Genomic DNA, 20,578 nt, shown 5'->3' with positions numbered 1-20,578 from the left:
GTCAGATGCACCTCAATTTTCCTTTAATTCACTAAGTACTATGAATTTTTTTGACTATATATACAATTGCTGCTTGGGTTATGAAGGGTTGAGTTACTAATTGCCAAAGATTCCACCTTTTTCCCCACATTTTTCCCCCAAAAATACATACTGTCTTTTTGTTTCTATCTTCTAAAATTTCTGTTGTGGCCCCAGCGCAACCTGCTTTTACGCGTCCGGCTCACAGGTGTCAGTAAAACGCATCCGATAAGAATGGGAGTGGGAGAGCACCTCGATCGAACCCATGACGTTTACAGCCTGCTTCTGCTGTTCACAAATCAGTGATTCTAATACCGCAAGAAAGAAAAGGTATCCCGTTACCATGGAGATCAAAGTGAAAACGGTAAACAAAGCTGAAGGTGGCAAGAAGAGGAGGAATGTTCCGTAGTAATGAGGCTTCAGTCGGAACTAATTAGAAGCCTGGATCTGTTATGGACACTTGGTGCGGTCTAAAGTAAGCCATGAAACACTCAGATATATAATATTTACATAAATAAAAACCAACAGTAGGTGACCAAACATTACAAATGGAAGAAATAACCCAACAAACATAAACACTCAAAAACATGAACAACACACCGAAACATTTCTTAAACAGAAAACAAACACAACGGTCACCAGGAATGGAAAGGCTTTCCTTACCCGCTGCTACAGTAATTCTGTCGTTTCAAGGTCGTTTCAGCTAATGTAGCTGGAAAATGAACATTGATGCAGAGTTTTTAAGAATTATTGTAGATTTATCCAAGGTTTCACAGAAGCTGAGTAAACTGGGGGATTTAACATTTGCATTATTACGCTTTCGTTCACTGTGACCTAGTGGTAAAAGTGACTTTTCCATTATGAGCAAAATGAGTAACAAAAGACTCTTGGTCCCATTTGTGAGGTGGTGGACGTGTATGTTGCAGTTGCAGATACTAGGTTATTTTAAGTCATGATGGCGAGAGACAGAGGGACAAAGGAAACAGTCTTGTGGTTTTTGGAACTGTGAGTCGGGTGTTTAAGATGCTACTGTTAAGGACATTAGAGCATCATGTAGGACAACGAGCTGGTGGGAAAGGTTGGGGTGATGTTGAAGACGAGGATCATAATTCAGTCGTGATCTCTTTTAACCGATGATCTGTTCTTTCCCACTTCCTCACCACTTCAAGTAATAATGGCAGAAGAACAAAATGGGAAGATATGGAACGAGTATCTGGAGGACAGGTTAGAAGCGCGACTTCTGCAAGAGTCCATAAAGATGGAAGAACGTCTCTGCCAAGAAAGGATGTTAATCCTCAACTTGGTTGAACGAAAGATTAAGAGAGCCACGATTTTCGGAAAGGGCAACAGTAGTGCTATCGGAAAGGAGGCCACAGAAGATGAGCAAGAACAGAGAAAGGCCTGGAAATGGTTGGACAGACAGCTGGAGGGGGGTGTGAAAGAGAAAGACTGGGATTTGGAGGTGGAGAGCAGGAATTTAAGAAATGGAGAGAGGAACGGAATGTGGCAAAAAGTGATTGAGGAAATACAGCAGGTGATGGGAATGCAGGAGCAGGAGGAATGCAGGAGAAGGAAGAGCAAAGCAAGAGGAAAGAAAATCACAGTAAAGGAGTACGTGGTCGAGATACCTGAGCAGAAAGACGGCGAGATCATGGACAATGATGGGGAGGACACTGACGGAATAAACGGGAAGTGGAGAGTAGTGGAAAGCAAAGAAGACGTGAGTCCGATGATGGAAGAGAACTGGGACGGGATGCAAGAGAAGAAGAAAAACATGGTCGTGATGAGGAGTGAGGCGAGCAGGGCGTGGATGGACACCAAACAGCAGGGGATGGACGAGATGGTGAAGGAGAAAGAGCAGCAGAGCGGAGCGAAAGGACATGACATAGTTACCTGGATGGAGGACACTAAGAAAGCAATCCTGGAGCTAATAGGAATACGATGGAAAGACAGAGGAGATATGATGGCGCACTCCTTGACTGGACCACTCCTTACGGCAGAAGACATCAAGAGGAACAGAGAGGAACTCAAGTTACTGGCCATGAGCAAACCAAAGCTGCACACAGGTAAGAAAGCAGGACACACTAAGGATCTACCTCTATTGCAGGTGGTGGTGGGGCTTCAAAAAGTAACCTGAATATTGGTGCAGGACAGCAATTCTGGGATTGAGGAGCACTTTGGTCCACCAGTGACCTACAGCCATTTCTTATCATAAATTTTGATATGTTTTACTAAATGTAAAGACACAGTCAACTTGTAGTACAATACAGAATGAAGGGCTCTGGTGCTCGACTCTTGTTTTACGCAAGATTTTCAGTGCTGATGGGAATGCACACTTTGAGCTTCCCGAAAAGAAGTTTTGGGAGAGCTACAAATGTGCTTTCCTGACATTGCTCACAATGTTACGTGAAAAATATCATTCGTAGAAATATATAGTAAATTAACGGCGATGCCTCGGAAGGCCAACGAGGTGGTTTGATGGTACGATGATGGTTGATGGTACGCGGTTCATGCTATGACACAACTTGGTCAGAAAGCGTTTAATGTGAGTGAGCGAGGAGTTTAAATTTTAATTTATTTTAACGGACTCACGTATCTCAGTGATCGGAACATCACTTTACTGTCAGCTTGAGGGCCACCCACTCATGTGGACCACACTTTGAGACCAATTGGGTTAGAATATTAGTTGAGGTTGCAAATGAGATCTGAAGCAGATGAAGGGGAAACATGCTGACCTGAGAACACATGACCTCTTTACTTCTCACACTAAATGATCTTTCTCCCTTTTTCGTTAGATTTCTCCATATTCACGAATGCATGAAAACAAGAACGATGGCTGGAAATACGTATAATGTCAGACCCAACGGTCAGCACAAAATGGCATATTACCCATCAACATTATCCTGCTATGTGGTAAAACCTCATGTTGCACTGCTGATTTTCACCTTCTGGTAATTTAACTAAGATATCCAGCATCATGTGTCTTCTGAGGGTTTCAAAGTATCGTAAAGTAGGTTAATTCGGGTTGTCTTCTGAAATGAAGTTGATGAGCAGTACAATATGATAAATAACTCATGGATTAATCTTTACTGCTATAGTCAAACTAATCAGCTGAACAACATTTGACACTATGCAATACAGATGCTAAACAGGGTGATGTTAACTCATCAACCCTGTCTTCCCAGCCCTGTTAGAAGAAGGAGATGGACATAGAATGAGAACTTGGGCTGAATTTTTGAAAATCATGTCATCAGAAATTTGGCAGGAGAGCAGAGTCTGTGACACCCAAGGAGAAAGTTCCATGCTTGCCACCTTGCGATGAGATCTTCAGAATTTTTCCTGGGCTTCTTTTGGGAGAGACCACTCATGAAAATGCAATAAACTTTTGCATGTGGCTTTATTTCTTCAGTTATATTAATCATGAGTCTAGAATAAAATATTTGTTCTGGGAAAATATTAAAAATTGTAAAATGAGGTTGTACCTCAATACGTTGCTCTCCCATCATCTTCAGTTGGACTGAAAGGTCAGTGCATCTGGCTCCTGGTCTCCAGTGCAGCGTATAGAGATAATTTGTCCGTGTTTAAAGTTGTACATTTTACTCTTTTTGTATGTATCGATGTGATGTCTGGAACTTCTAGCACCACACAGATTAAGTTTTATTAGTTTTTACTGCTGAAAGAGCTTTGAGACAATAATCCTATAATCCACTGTCAGGAGAGAAATGTTCAAGACATGGATTGATTCACCGCTGTGTGACTGAATACAAGCTGTTGAAATGTTATGTTTAATCCCCCTTTTCCATTCCGTTTGTTCATATATTAACGGTGGTATGAATGCCTATGGTGCTTTATTTAATGATTGTAATGATTCCAATAACAGAACTTGTGAGGAATAGGGCTGAACTCCTGTATGTTCTTTGAAAGATAATATTTTATGCTGTGTGTGCATGACTCTGGGTACCTGTCATTCAGTCCAAAGCTGAAGATTTCATTTTTATATATAAAACACCAAAGCAAGACTACGGTGACTGTTCTCATTATCACGTGTTTTACACGTTCTCAGTACTGAAGGCCCAGTTTACATGTGGCATGTAGGTTTTAGTTGGGGTGTCTAGTGCGCCAATGCTTGGTGGGGCTTTGGGGTGTACGTTGTCACAGTGATGACCTAAAGAAAGGTGTAGATGAGCTGTGTGTATATAGTTACTGTGCTCTTCCAAACCTATTGGACTCCACGATACAGGAGAGACGCCCCCAACGTGGAAAATACATGATAATTTTGGTGACGTATGTAAATGTACATATAAAACCCTCCAGAATCCATAAATGGTTCACATGTATGTTTATGCCAAAAACGACAAATAAAATAGCCAGGGCAGCTCATGAAAAATAGAGTAAAAGCAGCACTGCCTCCTTCAAAGGACTCTGACTTGAGTCCCCATGCCTTTTGCAGTACCATTGGGGAAGGTGGTTACCCTCAATTACTCTGGTAAAAAATGACCCTGCTGTGTAAATGGGTAATTAATTTTAAGTAGAATAAAATTCTAACATTGTCATCTCTTCAGTGCCCACTGACACTCATTTGCTGAAATATCCAAAACAATTGTCATGAGGTACATCCAGACCATCGCACCAGACACTCTGGACCCTCTCCAGTTCGCATACAGACGGAATACATCCACAGTGGACGCCATCAGCGCAACAATACACACTGCCCTCACCCACTTGGGAAACAAGGACAGCTACGTTCGAATGCTGTTTATTGATTACAGCTCAGCATTCATCACAATGATACCTTCAAAGCTCATCAACAAGCTTCACAATCTTGGTGTGCCACCCACCCTCTGCAACTGGGTTCTGGACTTTCTAACGGGCAGACCCCAGTCCGTTAGAATGGGGAATCACACATCTAGGTCAATAACCATAAACACAGGAACTCCGCAGGGCTGCGTGCTGAGCCCCATGCTCTACGCACTCTTCACCCATGATTGTGTGGCCTCCCAGAACAACACCAGCATCATCAGATTTGCTGATGACACAATAGTCATTGGACTGATAACGGGAGGCGATGAGTCGGCATACAGGACAGGACGGAAGTGCTGACCTAGTGAAGTGGTGCCATGACAACAGTCTCTCCCTCAATGTCAACAAAACAAAGGAGTTGATAGTCAATCCACGGAGAAGGAGGGAGCAACACTCGTCACTGCATACTGGTGAGACGTTGGTGGAGAGGGTGAGCAGCTTCAGATTCCTGGGTGTTCACACTACTGAAGATCTCACCTGGTCTCATCTGGTCGAGAAATCACATCAGCGTCTGCATTTCTTGAGAAGGCTGAGGGAATTTGGCACGCCAAGCCGAATCGTCAGAAGCTTCTACAGGTGTGCGATCGAGAGCATCCTCACCAGATCTATCACTGTGGTTTGGAAGCTGCGCAGTACAGGATCGTAAGGCACTACGGCGAGTGGTGAAAGCTGCTCAAACCATCTCTGAAACGTCCTTACCATCACTGGAGAGCCTATACCAGGCCAGAACCATTAAGAGAGCCAATAACATCATCAAGGACAAGAGTCATCCCCAGCAGTCTTTTCACACTCTTACCATCAGGCAGATGCTACAGGAGTGTTAGAGCCAGAACCTCAAGGTTGAAAAACAGTTTTTACCCACAAGCCATGAGGCTTGTGAACAACACCCATCCACTGCCTCTCTACCCATCACGGCAGACACAGATTACCCTCTGAGCCTGAGAGGTGTCAACTACCCCCCATCCCTCCTACACACAATACACATCCACGGCGCCAATATCATCAGTGACCAGAGACTACCTCCGCATACCCTGCGTACACAAAAATACACACCCCCCCCCAACCGCGAATAGACCCAATCTATCTCTGCAGGACTTCGCACATGTACGACTTCCATATTTACGTTGTGCACTGCACACTTTATATACGTATATAGCCTCGTTTCTTGGATTTTTGTACTAGTAGTAATTTTTGTAAATTTGTGATTTTTTTTTTTTTGCACCAATAGTAATTTTTGTAATTTGTGATTTCCGCCTTGTGTTCTTCTTTCCTTATGTCCTTATAATTTATGTCATAGGCTGCTGGGAGGATTCACAGAGAAAGAATTTCATTGTATGGTGTGACAAACTGTATACTGTACACATGACAATAAACTCTTGAATCTTGAATCCATTGCTCACTTTACATTTCTGTCAGCAATGGCACACAAATGCATAAATACAACAATGTTTTTTAGAAACAAAAAAGACTAAATATGAATGACTTGGATTCAACAATGCATATAATGGTATTACAGTACAGGACAAAACTATCTGCCAGAGAAGTAAATGTAATTTCCCTTTCAACAATGCAGTGACCTTACGAAATGTTTCTAAAAGAAACACATAATAAAGAAGAAAATCTCTCAGCCTTTCACACATAATTTTGCACAATGTTCTTTTTGAAATAGGCATTACATGGCAATATAATGCAGCGTATGTATATTATTTTCATACAACATTAATGAAAATACAGTAATGTTTTATTTCATATGCAGTAACACTGTAATGACCAAGCATGACATCACAATGTGTTATGACATTTGACAGAAGTTGCCATAGTTACCATAAACAAATGGAAATATAAGTAATAAACAGAAAACATAGTGTGAAGGTAGAGAGGGTAAGTACAGCTGGAGGTGATTAAAATTCGACACACTGGAAACTATTGCAACATACATACATATCACTGGTGTAAAAGGTGAGGCATAAATTAATATCTGGCATTAGGTCGAGAGGTTATAGACAGCGAGTGTATATTAAGAACACAAAACTAAGTGAAAATGTTCTGTACGATGCAGAAATGTTGAGATCATGAGCTGTGCCTTCAAAACTTAATTTTAAATTTAATTAGTAATTTCATAAGTATTAGGAGCATGATATTTTGCTGTTCTTTGAGCACAATGCTTTTATATTTACCAAGCATGGTTTTATAGTATGAATGGAAAAGACACGGTAGTGCGGGTAAAAAAAAAAAGTGAGATGAATCAAGTGCTTCTTGTTGGGAATTTAATCTGAATAGCTCCAGGAAGAATATGCTTTGTTTATTCCCTTTGGATAAAGGAGTTGGGTCATAAACATAACTATATAACTATATTTATAATGTTATTTTAATGCAAATTAAAATTTCGGAGACACCCAGAATTTTTTAATCAAGCCTCGAAATACGTTTTGACTCCATATTTTACATATAGAAGGCATGTGGTGGTTGTCATGAACCTTCAAAAATGTTTCTACAGCAGAAAGAAGGGAGACACGGAGTGCCAAAGGAAGGGAAAGAGTGTAGTGTAAGGTGAGACGTAGGGCAACGTACTGATGGGGAAGTTGGGGGGCAATTAATATTAAAAAATAATAATTTGCATTTGTTTTTTTCAGCACCTCTGCATTTTGAGTGAAATGGCAGAGGAACAAACCAGAATGAAATGGAAGGAGTACCTGGAGGACAGGCTAGAGGCCCGTCTTCTGCAGGAGTCCCTAAAGATGGAAGAGCGTCTCCGACAAGAAAGGATGTTGATCCTGGAGCTGGTTGAGCAGAAGATCAAGAGGGCCATGAGGAAGTTCAGGATGGAAGAGATGAACGCGATCATAGAGGAGGCCATGGAGGAGGAGAGGGAAGAGAGAGAGGCACGGAAATGGCTGCAGGAACAGCTGGAGGAGGGCGTGAAGGCGAAGGACTGGGATTTTGAGGTGGAAACGAGGAATGTGAAAAGAAAGCAGAGAGGAGAGGGAATCCAGCAGGTGATGTGGAGACGGGAGGAGGGGATGGTACAGGAGTCGAGGAGGAAGAAGAACAATGGGAGGGGGATGAGGATCAGCGTGAGGGAGGCTCTGGCCAAAATGCTGGAGACGACTCCTGCAAAGGAGAAGAAAATGAAGGATCGGAGAAAGGAGGAGAGAGCAGAGTTGGAAAGAGTGGACGAGATGATGGAGGAAGAAATGGAGGCAAACGGGCCGGAGAAAAGTGGTTAAAAACAGTGTCGTAAGGCAGACGTACAGGTGATGATGCTGCCGCTGTTTCCATTATTTAGCAGACTAATTGGACTTGTTACCGAGTTTCTCACAGCATTGCTGTCGGTGTGGTTTGACGGGTCCGAAGTGGAGCGTTAAGGATGGTGGACTGCAGCCTTCGAGAAAATTGCACGTGTCACACAGAAGCAGTTATGCAGGACTAATCAGTTAAGCACTTCAGCAGTGGATTGAGTGTCGTGGACAATTCAAATGGAAGCGGAAAAGTGGAAATGGGACAGAGCCACCATATGCAAAATTTGGACTGAACCTCTGACTAGAATGCAATATGTTAAAATAAATATTAATAGAAAGTAAAAATATTAATAGAAAATGGATAGGGAACAGGATATATAATGATATAAAATAATATCATTATTTATATTATCATTATATATCCTTTTACCTGTCCATTTTCTATTAATATTTTTATTTTTTATTATCAATATATAATAATAATATATAAATAGAACAAAAGGGGGTATATTCCCGTTACGGGAAAAATGTAATCCACTGAAGTCTCCCATATTCAAACATGATTATTTTATATAGTGATCTTTTATGTACCGATATAAGAATGTAATAACTAGTGTTTGGTTGGAGACATTACCCTGGCTTTGGTACACTTACGGACCAAAAAGGACAGACAATAACTAACGGACAAAGGTGAACTTGGGTGCACTGAGTTTAAATAATACTCCTGTTATTCTGTGAGGGGAGAAACATTAATGACATGAATTCACTGCAACATAACTTAATGCAGTTATTTGGAATGTTAAATTCAGTCCCTTTTTATTCCATTCTGTTTAGATGTGAAAGGGTAGTGTGTACACATGCCTATACATAAGTATACATACGCAAGTCTTTAACTGCAATAAATCTAATGCATAAACCTTTGGGAAATAAGGTTGAACTCTTGTGTGTTTTAAAAGATATTTAATTGTGGAGTCTAACTGCCTTGTTATTTATCCCAAAGGAGACTTGTTCTTTTTTGTTCCTTGCAAGCAATTATAGAGGCATTTGATGCTTTAAAAACTTGTAACCTGTAATAAAGGTTTTCCACAATCCCGTAAAGCAATGGTTACTTGACACTGATTGCATTTACATTACATTTATTAATTTAGCAGACACTTCTCTCCAAAGTGATGTACGTCTCACAAGAAATACAATGTGTGCATTACATTAGGAGAAAGACTTAGATGCGGCCGTGTGATTCTAAAGCACAGTTTGTTATTCAAACAAGTAGCTGCATAAGGGTTTAAATAATTGGGAATGTGCAGGTTTTCCTTTTTGAATCACTGATAACCAATAGAGAGGAATAGAGGGAAGGAAATGTTTTGGCAAATTAAATGTTCATGCCAAAAAGTGGCTTCAGAATATTTAGTTGGACTTCATACACAGAGCAGTTGTAGTTACCAAGCCCAAGGTCTCAACAATAGTAATAGTTTATTTAACACCTTCAAAACAGATTCTCAGAATCCTTTACATCAAAGTAGATAGTTGGGTTAGAACTAAAACCAAGCATCATGTAATAATTCTATTTAAGAAATGACAAAACTTTAGTACTGAGATGATAAGATGAATGATAAGAGGGAAAGGAGATGAAAAAAGGTGTATGTACCTTTCTATGACAGCAATTTTAAACCTGTAAGTCTCCAACCCTGATTTGAATGTGCTCATAGTAGTAGACTCCCCAAAATTTCCGTGGAGGGAATTCCTTGAATGATGTCCAATAGAACGGAGGTGAGATTGAGGAATCTGAGCGTGACCAGTCAGGTGAATGAAGACTGCAGTGTTATAGAGTGATGTAAGGTCTGAGTGGTGCACTAGAGCCACACCATGTAGAGCTTTACAGTGAACCATGAGGAAGTTAACTCGGGCCCTTAAAAGTATGGGGATTCTAACACAGGTATGATGTGGTCACTTGCACAGGACTTGGTCAGGAGTCTTGGAGCTGAACTGGAACCTGTTTCAGATAGATTTCAAAGCTCTGGTGAGAAGTTCATCGGAGTAGTCAGTTCTTGAGAGTATCTTGACTAGCTTTTCAACAATGGAAAAAACACAGGATAGAGTGAAGCAGTGTGTCTCGGGCTAAAAATAGTTTTAACAATGTTCTGCACATGTGGATCAAAACTAAGTCAGTGTCAAATAGTGATCTTGGACATGTGGACTGAAAGTGAATATGGTTACAGCATTTTCTGTGTGTAAATGATGAGTTTCCAGGAAGCATGACCTCAGACTTATTAGTTTATAAGCACAAAGCGTTGAGTCATCCAGTATATAACATCAGCAATGTAGTCAGGGTGCTGAGAAAGCTACCTGAGTATCATCAGCATAAAAATGATAGCTATTAGTAGCTATTATTGAGCTGATATCTTTGTCCAGAGCAGCTTAAAAAGGTATCAGTTCAGGGTTAGCAGCTTCAACAAGGATAATACAGTAAGTGGGATATGAACCCAGGTCCTTGGACTGTAAGGTGATGTCTAGCCACCATGCAACATGTGTGATAAACAGTGAAATGTAGTCACAGTGTAATGCAAACTTATTTTTGGACAGATTTTAAATACAGGAAACGGTAAATTACTAGCATAATGAACCTGAAGAGGTAAGAGGATAGAGTTAGCCAAATGTAATGTTATTACTCTGTATATTTTGTTTTACTTTGCACAGAGCATGGTAATACTTAACCAAGCTTGATGTCATAATCTTTCATGACATCAGAAAAAGATTGTTGTCATAGTTACCATAAACAAGACTAGCAAAGTCAAAAATAGAAACAGAAATGTAGTCATTCTGGTATAGCTATAAGGTGGAGCTCGTAAGTAAATAAGGATAATCATAGTAATCATAATAATTTAGGATGTGACCGATGATAATTATGACCTGTTCTGCTCTGTGAACTCTCAGTGTTGGGTCTGGATAAAAATGGCAGAAGAACAAATCAGTCCTGAAGAGGAATGGAAGGAATATCTGGAGGAGAGAATGGAAGCGTTGCTCCTGCAGGAGTTATTAAAGTGGGAAGAACATCTCAGACAAGAAAGGATGCTGATCCTAGAGCTGGCTGAAGAAAAAATTAAGAGAGTCATGAGGAAGCTCCAAAAAGAAGAAATTAATGGGATTGAAGAGGAGACCACTATGGATGGGAGGGAACAGAGTGAAGCATGGAGATGGCTGGAAAAACAGCTAAAGGAGGGGGTGAAGGGTGGTGGGGAGATGATAGGGGGGCAGGAAGAGAAGGAAAAGACTGAAGAAAAGGAGGAGTCATGTAAACAGAATAATAAAGGGAGAGGGTTGCAGATCAGAATTACCATGGCCCTGGTTAAAATGATGGAGACTCCTGTGAAGGAGAAAAAAGGCAAGGAGAAGGGACAGTGGAAGGAGTGGAAGAGTAGGGAGGAAGAAACCAAGGCAGAGAAAGTGGAGAAAAAAGGGAGGGAGAAGAAGGACCAAAGGCAGGACGAGTGTACTGAGTTAGAGAGAAAAGAGAGAGAGGTGGTGGAGGTGGACAGGCTGGAGAATGAGGGAAACAACAGGAAAGTGGTGATGGAAACGAATATAGAAGAAAACTGGGAGGAAATAGAGAAAGAGAAGAAAACAGTGGCTGCAATGAGGAGAGAGATATGGGGACGGATGTATGTGGGACAGCAGAGGACGGAGGGGACAGAGCAGAAGAAAGGAGTAAAGGTGGATGACATAGTCACGTGGATGGAGCACACCAAGAAAGCAATCCTGGACATCATAGGAGTGATATGGAAAGAACAGGAGGACGACACAAACACCAAGCTGTGGACCAGACCACCACGAACTCCAGAAGAGATTGAGAAGAATCAGGAGGAAATAAGGATGCTGTCTATGAGCAAACCAAAGCTGCAGACAGGTACATGAGATTTGAAAATGATGTGTCTTCATCTACAGGTCTTCATCTGTTGTGAAATGCACAGTTAACACAACTGTTCTTTTCTTCCTCTTTTTTATAGATTTCTCCATATTCATGATGAATAGCTGAAGGACAACTGAAAACTTGTACAACATCAGATGGAAGATAACCATCAGCAGATGATGGCACACATTACACTATAACATAATCCAACAAAGACTTAGAATTTAGCACTGAATTGCTCATTTTGGTTTGCTAGCTAAGGATTTACATGCTGGTGTGTTTTCTTAGGCTTTTCAAGTGCTGTAAATCTAAATTAAATTATCCAAATATACATTTGACACATCCTTTTGTCATGTTTAAACTGGACTCATAAAAAATGTTGGAATTTCTGGAAACTGGTCCTTCTTACAGGGATGCAGTGGTGTAGTGGGTTTGCTTGGGTCCTGCTCTCTGGCGGGTCTGGGGTTTGAGTCCTGCTTGGGGTGCCTGCGATGGACTGGCGTCCCGTCCTGGGTGTGTCCCCTCCCCCTCCATCCTTGCGCCCTGTGTTGCCGAGTTAGGCTCCGGTTTGCCACATCCCCTCTTAGGACAAGCAGTTTCAGACTGTGTGTGTGGTCCTTCTTAGAGGATGAGAAAAAGGAAGAAAAGTTGACCGACAACCAGCTGGAGGGATTTAATTACAGTTAATAGTGTTGGACAGAACCTTCTGGAAGTACATAGTTTATGTAGTGGCACATCTGATATAACCTAAAGGGCACTCAGCAATCAAAATACAATTGCCCACTTTATTTTTCTGTCTGACAATATAAAACCACAGGGCACTTTCAAAATGTGATTAAAATCAATCGAATGGAACTATATGCACTTTCTGCACTAGACTTTGGATTGTCAGACTGTAAATGACAGTCTGTCATCACTGTTTTTATTGTACAAATATCACAGTTACATTCATATGAACAAATCACAACAGAAATTACACACAGTGGTCGCTGCTGCGTTCAGAGCCAAAGGTCAGAGGTTTAAATTCTGTCTACTCTGCTCTGCAGTCCCCTTGAGCAAGGAATTTAATAAATTTGAGAAAAAAAAAATCATAAAGACTTGTTTTCACGTCACACTTTTATTTTGGAGTATTAAAGAAACGATTCAATAAATTCTGAAACAAAAGTGCGGGAAAAAGCGGCGCGGCCTGAACACTTTCTGAAGGCGCGGCTGTGTATTTACTACCTACGGATTGTGACACACCCGCCCCGAGATCTTGCGCATGCGCATCCCGCACATCCCACCTGCTGCCAAATGAGCAGGAAATCCGCCTCGAGGAGAGAGCGCGAGGCGGTGGCAGCGCGGAGATGGCAGCAGGGCAGCCGGCTCGTTTTACGGGTGAGCTCGCGACTCGGGGCGTGTGTGTGTGTGTCCTTAGACTGCCACGTGGACCTTGTACTCGAGCTGTTACGCGGTTTTTGTGTTTCTGAGGCGCTGGACTACTGTCGACCGCTTGTTACTTTTCTTATTCTTGCTCCGTCACCCCCCAGGAGACACGTTTCTCCTCGCGCGGTCAGTGACGTCAGGCAGCGCTGAGAAACGACTGGAGTGGACGGGTTGTGTGTTCGGCACGCGCGAAGTTTTTCCTCCTGGTACAGTGACTTATTTCACCCACTAACCACACACTGGGTTAGTTAAAGTAGGTATTTATTTAAAAACTTTAAAAAATAGTAGTAACTTTAAGTTTTTTTCCTTCGGTGAGGCAAACTCGGCGGCCCGCTCTCTGGTCTCTCGTGCTCTGACTCTGTCACTGTGACTGTCACACACACACGTCCTGTTTTTAACCTTTATTAATTTAATTTCACTTGAATTGTGAACAAATGTTTTTCATCGGAGGCTCGGAGAGATGGAATAGTGGAGACTTGCTGGAGCGCAGGAGTGACTTAAAATTGCCTCAGACTCAGAGAGGAAGTTTCGCTTAACGCCCTTTTCCTCATTTGCTTCCCCCTGACGTGTCTGTGACTCAGCAGTCACACATGGATTAGATGTAAAAAATGATTTACAGTAATCTCGGTTGCGGAATCTTTTTTAATTCACACGTAAAAATTGACCTGCGTCCTAATTGTCCCAAAAAAAAAAAAATTGTTTACCGTGGACTCTAAACTTTACTTGGTAGTAATCTTCAGTTGAGTTGTGTATTAATTGCTGTTGTTCAAACTAAGGGCATCAGTCTGGCATATGACTTCAGTCACATAACTTTCCACAAAAGCACTTGTCTTTCCTCTGCCTTACTGCTCAAACTGAATAATAAGAATGGCAAGTAATTGAAATGAAGAACAGAATAGTGTAAAAACATGGTTTTATTAGCAAGCGCCGAGCAGGCAGAGTATTAATAAAAGAATCGTAGTATGATCTGTCACTTAATTCTGAGTTGGTGGTGCTGCTTTCATGGCCAGGAGTTTTACGAAACAGGCTTTTAACCAGCAGGTTTTCCGTGTTTTGGTTCTCGGAAGCAACTTGAGTAATTTTATCTCCCACCCAGCTGTGTGTGGAGGAAACGAATGTCAGTGGATAATGGAACCGACCGAGCTGCTCAGTAATGCAGCCGCTGTAATGAAACGCATGCACTACATTTATCGGGAGTCTTAAAATATAAATGTGTGTGTGTGTGTGTATGTATGTATTCTGGCTCACGTCTTTGTTATAAAACTACTACTACTACTAGAGCTGCTTTGAAAACCAGGTTATTTAATCCTGATGCAATTGATGCACAAGAAAGGAAGTTTTCTTCTGTCTTGTTGCTTGAAGGAAATTTACGATGTGTTTGAATTTTGACCCTAGGTGAAGAGGCTCCTGACCCAGATGCCACACCCCTATTGGACCTCAGGCTGGTTCTTCTGGGATGGAGATGGCCTGGAAAGAGCCTGACGGGCAACACCATCTTGGGCCGGGAGGAGTTCCATCTGGAGCGGGCAGCCGAGTTCTGCGTCAAGCGGGAGACAGAGGTGGCCGGGCGCCGTGTGACGGTGGTGGACACTCCAGGTTGGTTCTCCTCCCAAGTCACTCCGGTAGCCTACCAACAGGAGATGGTGCGTGCCCCTTCAATGTGCTCACCAGGGCCTCATGCCTTCCTCCTCGTGATCCCCGTGGGCATGTTCACCGAGTCGGACCGGATCCGCACTGAAGAGAACCTGGCGGTGTTTGGAGATCGTGTCTGGCACCACACCATTGTGGTATTCACCTTGGCCCCGGGGCAGCGGGACATACCCATCGAGCGCCACATCCGCCGTGAGGGCCGTGATCTGCAGCGGGTGGTGGAGCGCTGTCAAAACCGCTACTATGTCATCAACAACCACATCTTCGGGGAGCATCCCCAGCTGCCCCGCCTCATGGAGAAGGTTGAGCAGATGGTGGCTGAGGAGGGTGGCATCTACGAGGTCTTGGACAATGCTGAAATTGTGAAAAATGGGAAGCCACCCAGCATCCCCCTGGAGCAGCGAGACTTGGGGGCCAGACCTAAGCAGCACTGCAGTGCGCTGCCGATGAAAACCATGGAGCTGGATAATTCACAGAGTAAGTAGATGAAATATAAAATTCATTTTTTTAACCATGATTTTCAAAGCCAAGATTAGCAAAGTGCTTTACAGTACATTTTCAGGGAAGACTTCAAAAAGTGATGCAGGTGAATTTTTTTTTTTTTTTTTTTTTTTTTTTTTTTTTGGGTCCTTTATGGTCCTTAGTGACAAGTAATGGAGAAGAATGCCCAGCCGGCACTAACTAGTAGCATCACTCTGAGCAAGAGAGAGCCTTCCTCCACCAGGTATGAACTCTTTTCAGTTTTTTGCTCTAAAAATTTGAGATTAACATCTTTCATGGAAAGACACGACAGAGGGACATAACTTTGTTGAGCTTCATGGTCACCTAGACTCTCGAGGAGCCTAATTGTCAACAGTGTCAAAGAATGGCAGAATGTGACAGATGACATGAACAAAGCTAAAATAAGTTATAATTTATCCATTCAGTCTTTCATCCATCATTTACCATCCATCCATCCAGTTTGGGACACATTAGTCCGGAGTGCATCCCAGAAGCATAAGATGCTAGACAGGGTACAACTTGGATGGGATATCAGTCCACCACTAGGACATTTTTGAATTATACAAAGCAACAGTAAGTGAGGACAATGAAAGAAGAGAAAATGTAGCAGAAACTGTGATTTAACAGTGAGCAAAAGAAATGCCAGAGCTGTCAAACACACACTTATAAATGAATTACATTTACATATTGACTTGGTCTGCTGTCAGTCCCTTCGTTGGAGGGAAGGAGGAGTTTTAACAAGGTGAGCTCAGCATATTTGTTTGGGAAAGATGTCAATTTTTTTGGCCTCACTAAATTCTTTGGAAAAGATTTTCAGAATATGGCTATGCTTGAATGGGTCCCCAAGCTTTGAGAGGTGACACCTTGATTGACCGTGTGGCTGCAGATTAACAAGATCTCTCCCCCCTTCCCCCATCTCTCTCTCTCTCAGTGCCCTCAACCTGATGGTGCGACCATCGGAGAAGCCCGGCTTCCAGACATTACCAAAAAGGGGCCGTTAACCAGTACCTGGGCTACAGCAGTTATAACAGTGGTCCTAATGCTCTGTTTTATTTATTTCCCTGTTTCGCCTTTAATTTCTAGCATGGTTTTTAGAGAAGGAAACTCTAGTATGTTTGTTCTTAACCAGTTATGTAGCTGTGATCTACGTACGAGCGCTGGCTTCAAAGCAATTGGATAACCGTTTAATGAAACGGTGCGCCGATTTGGACAAAAAAAAACGACCTGGACCAGAATTTAAATGGCCAGCCTTGTCAACCAGGAGCAGTGGCACAGAGACTGGTATTTTTTTGTTTGAAGCTACAGATTTAGCACTAAGTGTTAAGAGGCCTAAACATAAAAGCTTGTTAGAGCATCAGGTTGTTGACCAAGCCTCTCTGGTCATGTGAAGGACTATGATACCAGCCATCTGCTCAAAGTGGCTGGAGAGGCATTGGGTCGTTTTACTGCTAATTACTTAATCACCCAATAATTGAATGCTAAAATTGAAAGAAGTAGAACGGCAAAGTTAATGGATTGTTGTGGGTGGGATTCAGGTTCCATTTGGGTGTCACTGAGCCTGTGGAATCAGGTCTACAAACACAAGCTCTGTGTGTGTAACTAGAATCGGGTTTGAGTTCCAGCCTTTATCTCAGTGGTTTTCAAAGCTGCTTTGTGTGTGTGTGTGTGTGTGTGTGTGTGGGGACACATAATGTGTAGGAGGGAGTGTAGAGTTTGTCTGCCCAAGTACTTAAGAACCTAACAAACCTTCCTTATTCTTCTTCCCTTTCTGCACAGTAACTTCCCCAAAAGGGGGCACTCTACACCCACAGTGTACGCTAGGGTCCTTTAATGGGGGTAGTAAACCCGAAATGTGAAGATGAGCCATGTTTTTGTGGAGCAGAGCACTCTGAAAACGCAGGGAAAGGTCTGGGATTAGGTTAGTAATGTATCAAAGATCTCAGAGTCACACCAACAGTTGTTATTTGGCATGGTTCTGTGACATCTGGGATAGTCTTGCATGACTTTGAATTTATTATTCATCACAATGTATTATGTTTTATTTTTAGCTTGTTTCCTGGGATTAAACATTTTTGAGTATGAAGATGTAATTGATTTTAAAGGTAAAGGTCGCTAACACGGTCATTAGAACAATGACGGTGATTAATGAGATGCGGTATTGAATGAAGTGAGTGGTTGAGCCGTTGTGCTGCTGCTCTTTGTTGATTTGCTGCGTTTTCTTTCAATGTTTATATACTGTTACATTCATTCTGTATAACTATTTCTGGGCGTGTTTTTTGGTGTAGTGGCAGGTTACTCAGAGAAACACTGTTTTCCCCTCTGAATGTTGGTACTGCCAAGGAGGTTGTATTTCTACACCGCACTTCTTCATTTATCTAACACTCCCCTCCCTTCTAAGACAGAGGGAGCGCTTTTACGGTGCTTAATAATTGAACTGTTGTAACAGAAACTCCCAGGGGAAGCTCTGCCTGCCGACTCGTCATTTCATTTGGCTGTGCTCACACCTTGCTCCCCTGCTGTGCGGCTGTTAGCTTCCTCCCCTGTGCTGCTTCAGCAGGAGTCATAGAAAAGCACAGGCAATCAAAGCAAATATTTTCCCAAAAGTTTCTGGACATGTCAAATAATGGCAGAATGAAGTGTGTTATGCCTTTTAATGTATGTCTGCATCCTGTTCCAGTGTGCAGGTAGGTGTATTGTTTCACTGGAGTGGAAGCCCTTCTTAGAATATTTCATGTAAGACGTGGCCCTTTTCCCAACTAAGTCCAGAAGTGTTTTTTTCTTATTTTATTTTAAATAGCGTCGTCATGTTGGGATTGTGTGGAGATGATCTTCAGTTTTGTTGTCATGTTGTCTATTTGTGGTTTTGTGTTTTTATTTCCTAATGCTTGTAAAGTATTTGTTTTGATTTTCTGACCATCTTTAGAATGTAAAAGGTTTATCATTCCAAGACTTAAAAATAATATATTCTGGATGGGGCACCATGTAATGGAAGCACCTGTTCTGTAGGGTCAGGTGAGGTTATGGAGTTTATTGGAGGAGGTGTGTGATTAAAAGAGAAATTTTATAATTGCTGTTTTTTGTTTTTATGTGTTGGGGTACAGTAGACAGGAGCATTGTCCACTGTGCCAGAGAAAAATGAAGGATTTGAGAAGGATGCCATTTTTAAAAGGGTGTGAAAAGAGCTTCATAGTGCATGCTGTTTAACGGTTGAGCGCTCAGAGATGAGGTCACATATTCACCCCCCTGCTCCTTCAGCCGTCACATAAAGGACAAAACTCTGCTTTCTTGTGAAAAATGTCCCTTTCATCTTGTTGGTCTTTTATCAAAATGTAACTTCTTTTCCGGCCTTGTGAATTTTTAATGTTATGTGACTTTTTCCTCCTCAGTGTGGGCCCACCTGTCATTAAGAATATTCATGAATAATAAATGCTCATGGAATGTACTAACTGCTGGAGCTATCTGTATCTGACAAAACTGAGTGGAGGGAGGGAACCCTGTTTGCTTGAATTTTTTTTTTAATTTTATTTTATTTATTGTCATCATTATTATTATAAATGCATGCTTCTCTCTATGTGGTCTGGTCAGCAATAAACACAGCCTTGCTAAGTCATCTTTAAATGCCAGACCAGTGCCCTGAATTTTCCTGGCTGACCTAACAGTGACCAGGATGTAGAGACTTCAGAGAGGCGGGGGGATGGGATTCAGTACAAAATTTGTTGAATTCCCATTCTTTGTCCATTTCTGACAGATGAGGTGTGGTGCATTCAGTTGGTTCGAAATGATCCACTGACTTAGTTGTTAATGGTTCAGATGCCAGACTCTACCCATAAGCCTCTGCTGTACCACCAGCTGACTCTGTATTTTGGTGGCTTTTGTACTGGCGTCGGAGGTTATATTGGATTGAACAAAATGCTGAATATTATTTAATGCAGACCTTGCCAGTGCAGGTTCTGGAAAATCTTGTTCTTGCCCTTTGTACTGAATGCGTTTTAAGGAGAAACTTGTGTACCTGATGTCCCGGCTGATTTATTACCCATGTTTTTACCTCACAGATAGTAAAGAGAGCTTTTCAAGTGAACACCCATAAACCTTGTGGTCTTCTGGAAAGCCTTGATGAAATGTTTTTTCTCTTGGTAATTTGAGGCAATTTTCAGTCCTTGTGCAGGAAATATCACCTCTGATTTCACTGTAATGTCAATTTCCAAACCTCTGGAAGATTTTTTTCCCCCCCCCCCCCCTTCTGTGCAGAGACTAATGATTATAATCCTTTGCTAAGCTGACTCCTGTCTCCAAGGTGACTTTCAGCATTACTTAACTTTGCTCTGATTTACCCATTTGTAGAGCAGGATATTCTTACTGTGTCAATTTAGGGTAAGTACCTTGATCAAGGGAAGTACGACAGTGGAATTTGAACCCTGGACCTTCAGATTACAAGGTGGTTGCCCTAGCTACTGTACAACCTGCTGGCCTCACAAGCTTTTACTCTAGTGAAGAGGGTTATCAGCTGAATGTGGGGGATCGTCAGGGACGTGAATATTTTTCTTAAAAAAAATTCTGCAAGTGCAAAATAATGAATGCTCTATGGACCATGCATTGCTTTCACTTTATCCCCAACCTACCTTGAGAACATATGGAGTTACCCTACAAGGAGCTCATTTAGTTTTTCCTATATCTGCTAAATTCTCTTTAATTCCTTTGTATATTTATTAAATTGTGTATATAAAAAAACTTACATTGTCTGGAGCCCCTCTGGACAGGCTGCCAATCCATTACAGGTCACACACAAAGGTTTCAGTCAGCACTTCAAAAGTCTTTGGCCAGAGTCAAACCCACTGCACTACTGTTTGAGCCACAGTGCTTGCTCTTATGTGCACAGGAAAGCAAAAAACATTTTCATTAGGTATAATGGACAAAAGGTATTCAGAACAGGTATTGGAGGATGGTGTTCTGTACTCTTTAATTCCTTCCACCAGATGGTGGTATAAGACTACATGGGACTGCAGTGTGTTGACTGAACCATGTCCCTTCACTCTGCAGGTAC

The 20,578-nt window shown here is 41.9% G+C and overlaps 3 protein-coding genes across 4 annotated transcripts; all 3 read left to right on the top strand.

Annotated features, from left to right (window-relative positions):
• The first annotated feature begins 7,362 nt into the window (after nucleotides 1-7,362).
• Nucleotides 7,363-8,045, top strand: LOC108937049 (trichohyalin-like). The gene is made up of 2 exons (XM_018756798.1): nucleotides 7,363-7,368; nucleotides 7,452-8,045. Exon 2 carries the CDS (start codon nucleotides 7,473-7,475, stop codon nucleotides 8,043-8,045), a length of 573 nt encoding a protein of 190 aa, XP_018612314.1. The 5' UTR covers nucleotides 7,363-7,368; nucleotides 7,452-7,472.
• Nucleotides 8,046-10,461: 2,416 nt separating this feature from the next.
• LOC108937075 (vicilin-like seed storage protein At2g18540) lies at nucleotides 10,462-12,166 on the top strand. Its single transcript, XM_018756827.2, has 3 exons — nucleotides 10,462-10,520; nucleotides 10,989-11,958; nucleotides 12,059-12,166. The coding sequence occupies exons 2-3, from the start codon at nucleotides 11,007-11,009 to the stop codon at nucleotides 12,085-12,087; spliced, it is 981 nt and encodes a 326-aa protein (XP_018612343.1). The 5' UTR covers nucleotides 10,462-10,520; nucleotides 10,989-11,006; the 3' UTR covers nucleotides 12,088-12,166.
• A 1,080-nt stretch (nucleotides 12,167-13,246) lies between these two features.
• Nucleotides 13,247-18,832, top strand: gimap4 (GTPase IMAP family member 4). 2 transcript variants are annotated; one of them, XM_018756853.2, is made up of 5 exons: nucleotides 13,248-13,338; nucleotides 13,491-13,592; nucleotides 14,782-15,513; nucleotides 15,681-15,760; nucleotides 16,469-18,832. In XM_018756853.2, exons 1-4 carry the CDS (start codon nucleotides 13,308-13,310, stop codon nucleotides 15,719-15,721), a joined length of 906 nt encoding a protein of 301 aa, XP_018612369.1. In that variant the 5' UTR covers nucleotides 13,248-13,307; the 3' UTR covers nucleotides 15,722-15,760; nucleotides 16,469-18,832. The 2 variants fall into 2 exon arrangements, with proteins under 2 accessions (XP_018612370.1, XP_018612369.1); XM_018756854.2 differs by lacking the exon at nucleotides 13,491-13,592 and having other exon boundaries at nucleotides 13,247-13,338.
• Nucleotides 18,833-20,578: the final 1,746 nt, after the last annotated feature.

This window comes from Scleropages formosus, chromosome 9 (genome assembly GCF_900964775.1).
Source record: "Scleropages formosus chromosome 9, fSclFor1.1, whole genome shotgun sequence".
NCBI lineage: Eukaryota > Metazoa > Chordata > Actinopteri > Osteoglossiformes > Osteoglossidae > Scleropages > Scleropages formosus.
This window is presented reverse-complemented; position numbering and strand designations above follow the sequence as displayed.

Bases quoted from the DNA above. Each gene is read 5' to 3' on its own strand.
- LOC108937049 (XM_018756798.1), top strand. From the start codon at position 7,473: ATGGCAGAGGAACAAACCAGAATGAAATGGAAGGAGTACCTGGAGGAC.
- LOC108937075 (XM_018756827.2), top strand. From the start codon at position 11,007: ATGGCAGAAGAACAAATCAGTCCTGAAGAGGAATGGAAGGAATATCTG. The intron at 11,959-12,058 runs GTACATGAGATT...TCTTTTTTATAG, and splicing joins CAAACCAAAGCTGCAGACAG to ATTTCTCCATATTCATGATG.
- gimap4 (XM_018756853.2), top strand. From the start codon at position 13,308: ATGGCAGCAGGGCAGCCGGCTCGTTTTACGG. The intron at 13,593-14,781 runs GTACAGTGACTT...TTTTGACCCTAG, and splicing joins GCGCGAAGTTTTTCCTCCTG to GTGAAGAGGCTCCTGACCCA. The intron at 15,514-15,680 runs GTAAGTAGATGA...TATGGTCCTTAG, and splicing joins GGAGCTGGATAATTCACAGA to TGACAAGTAATGGAGAAGAA.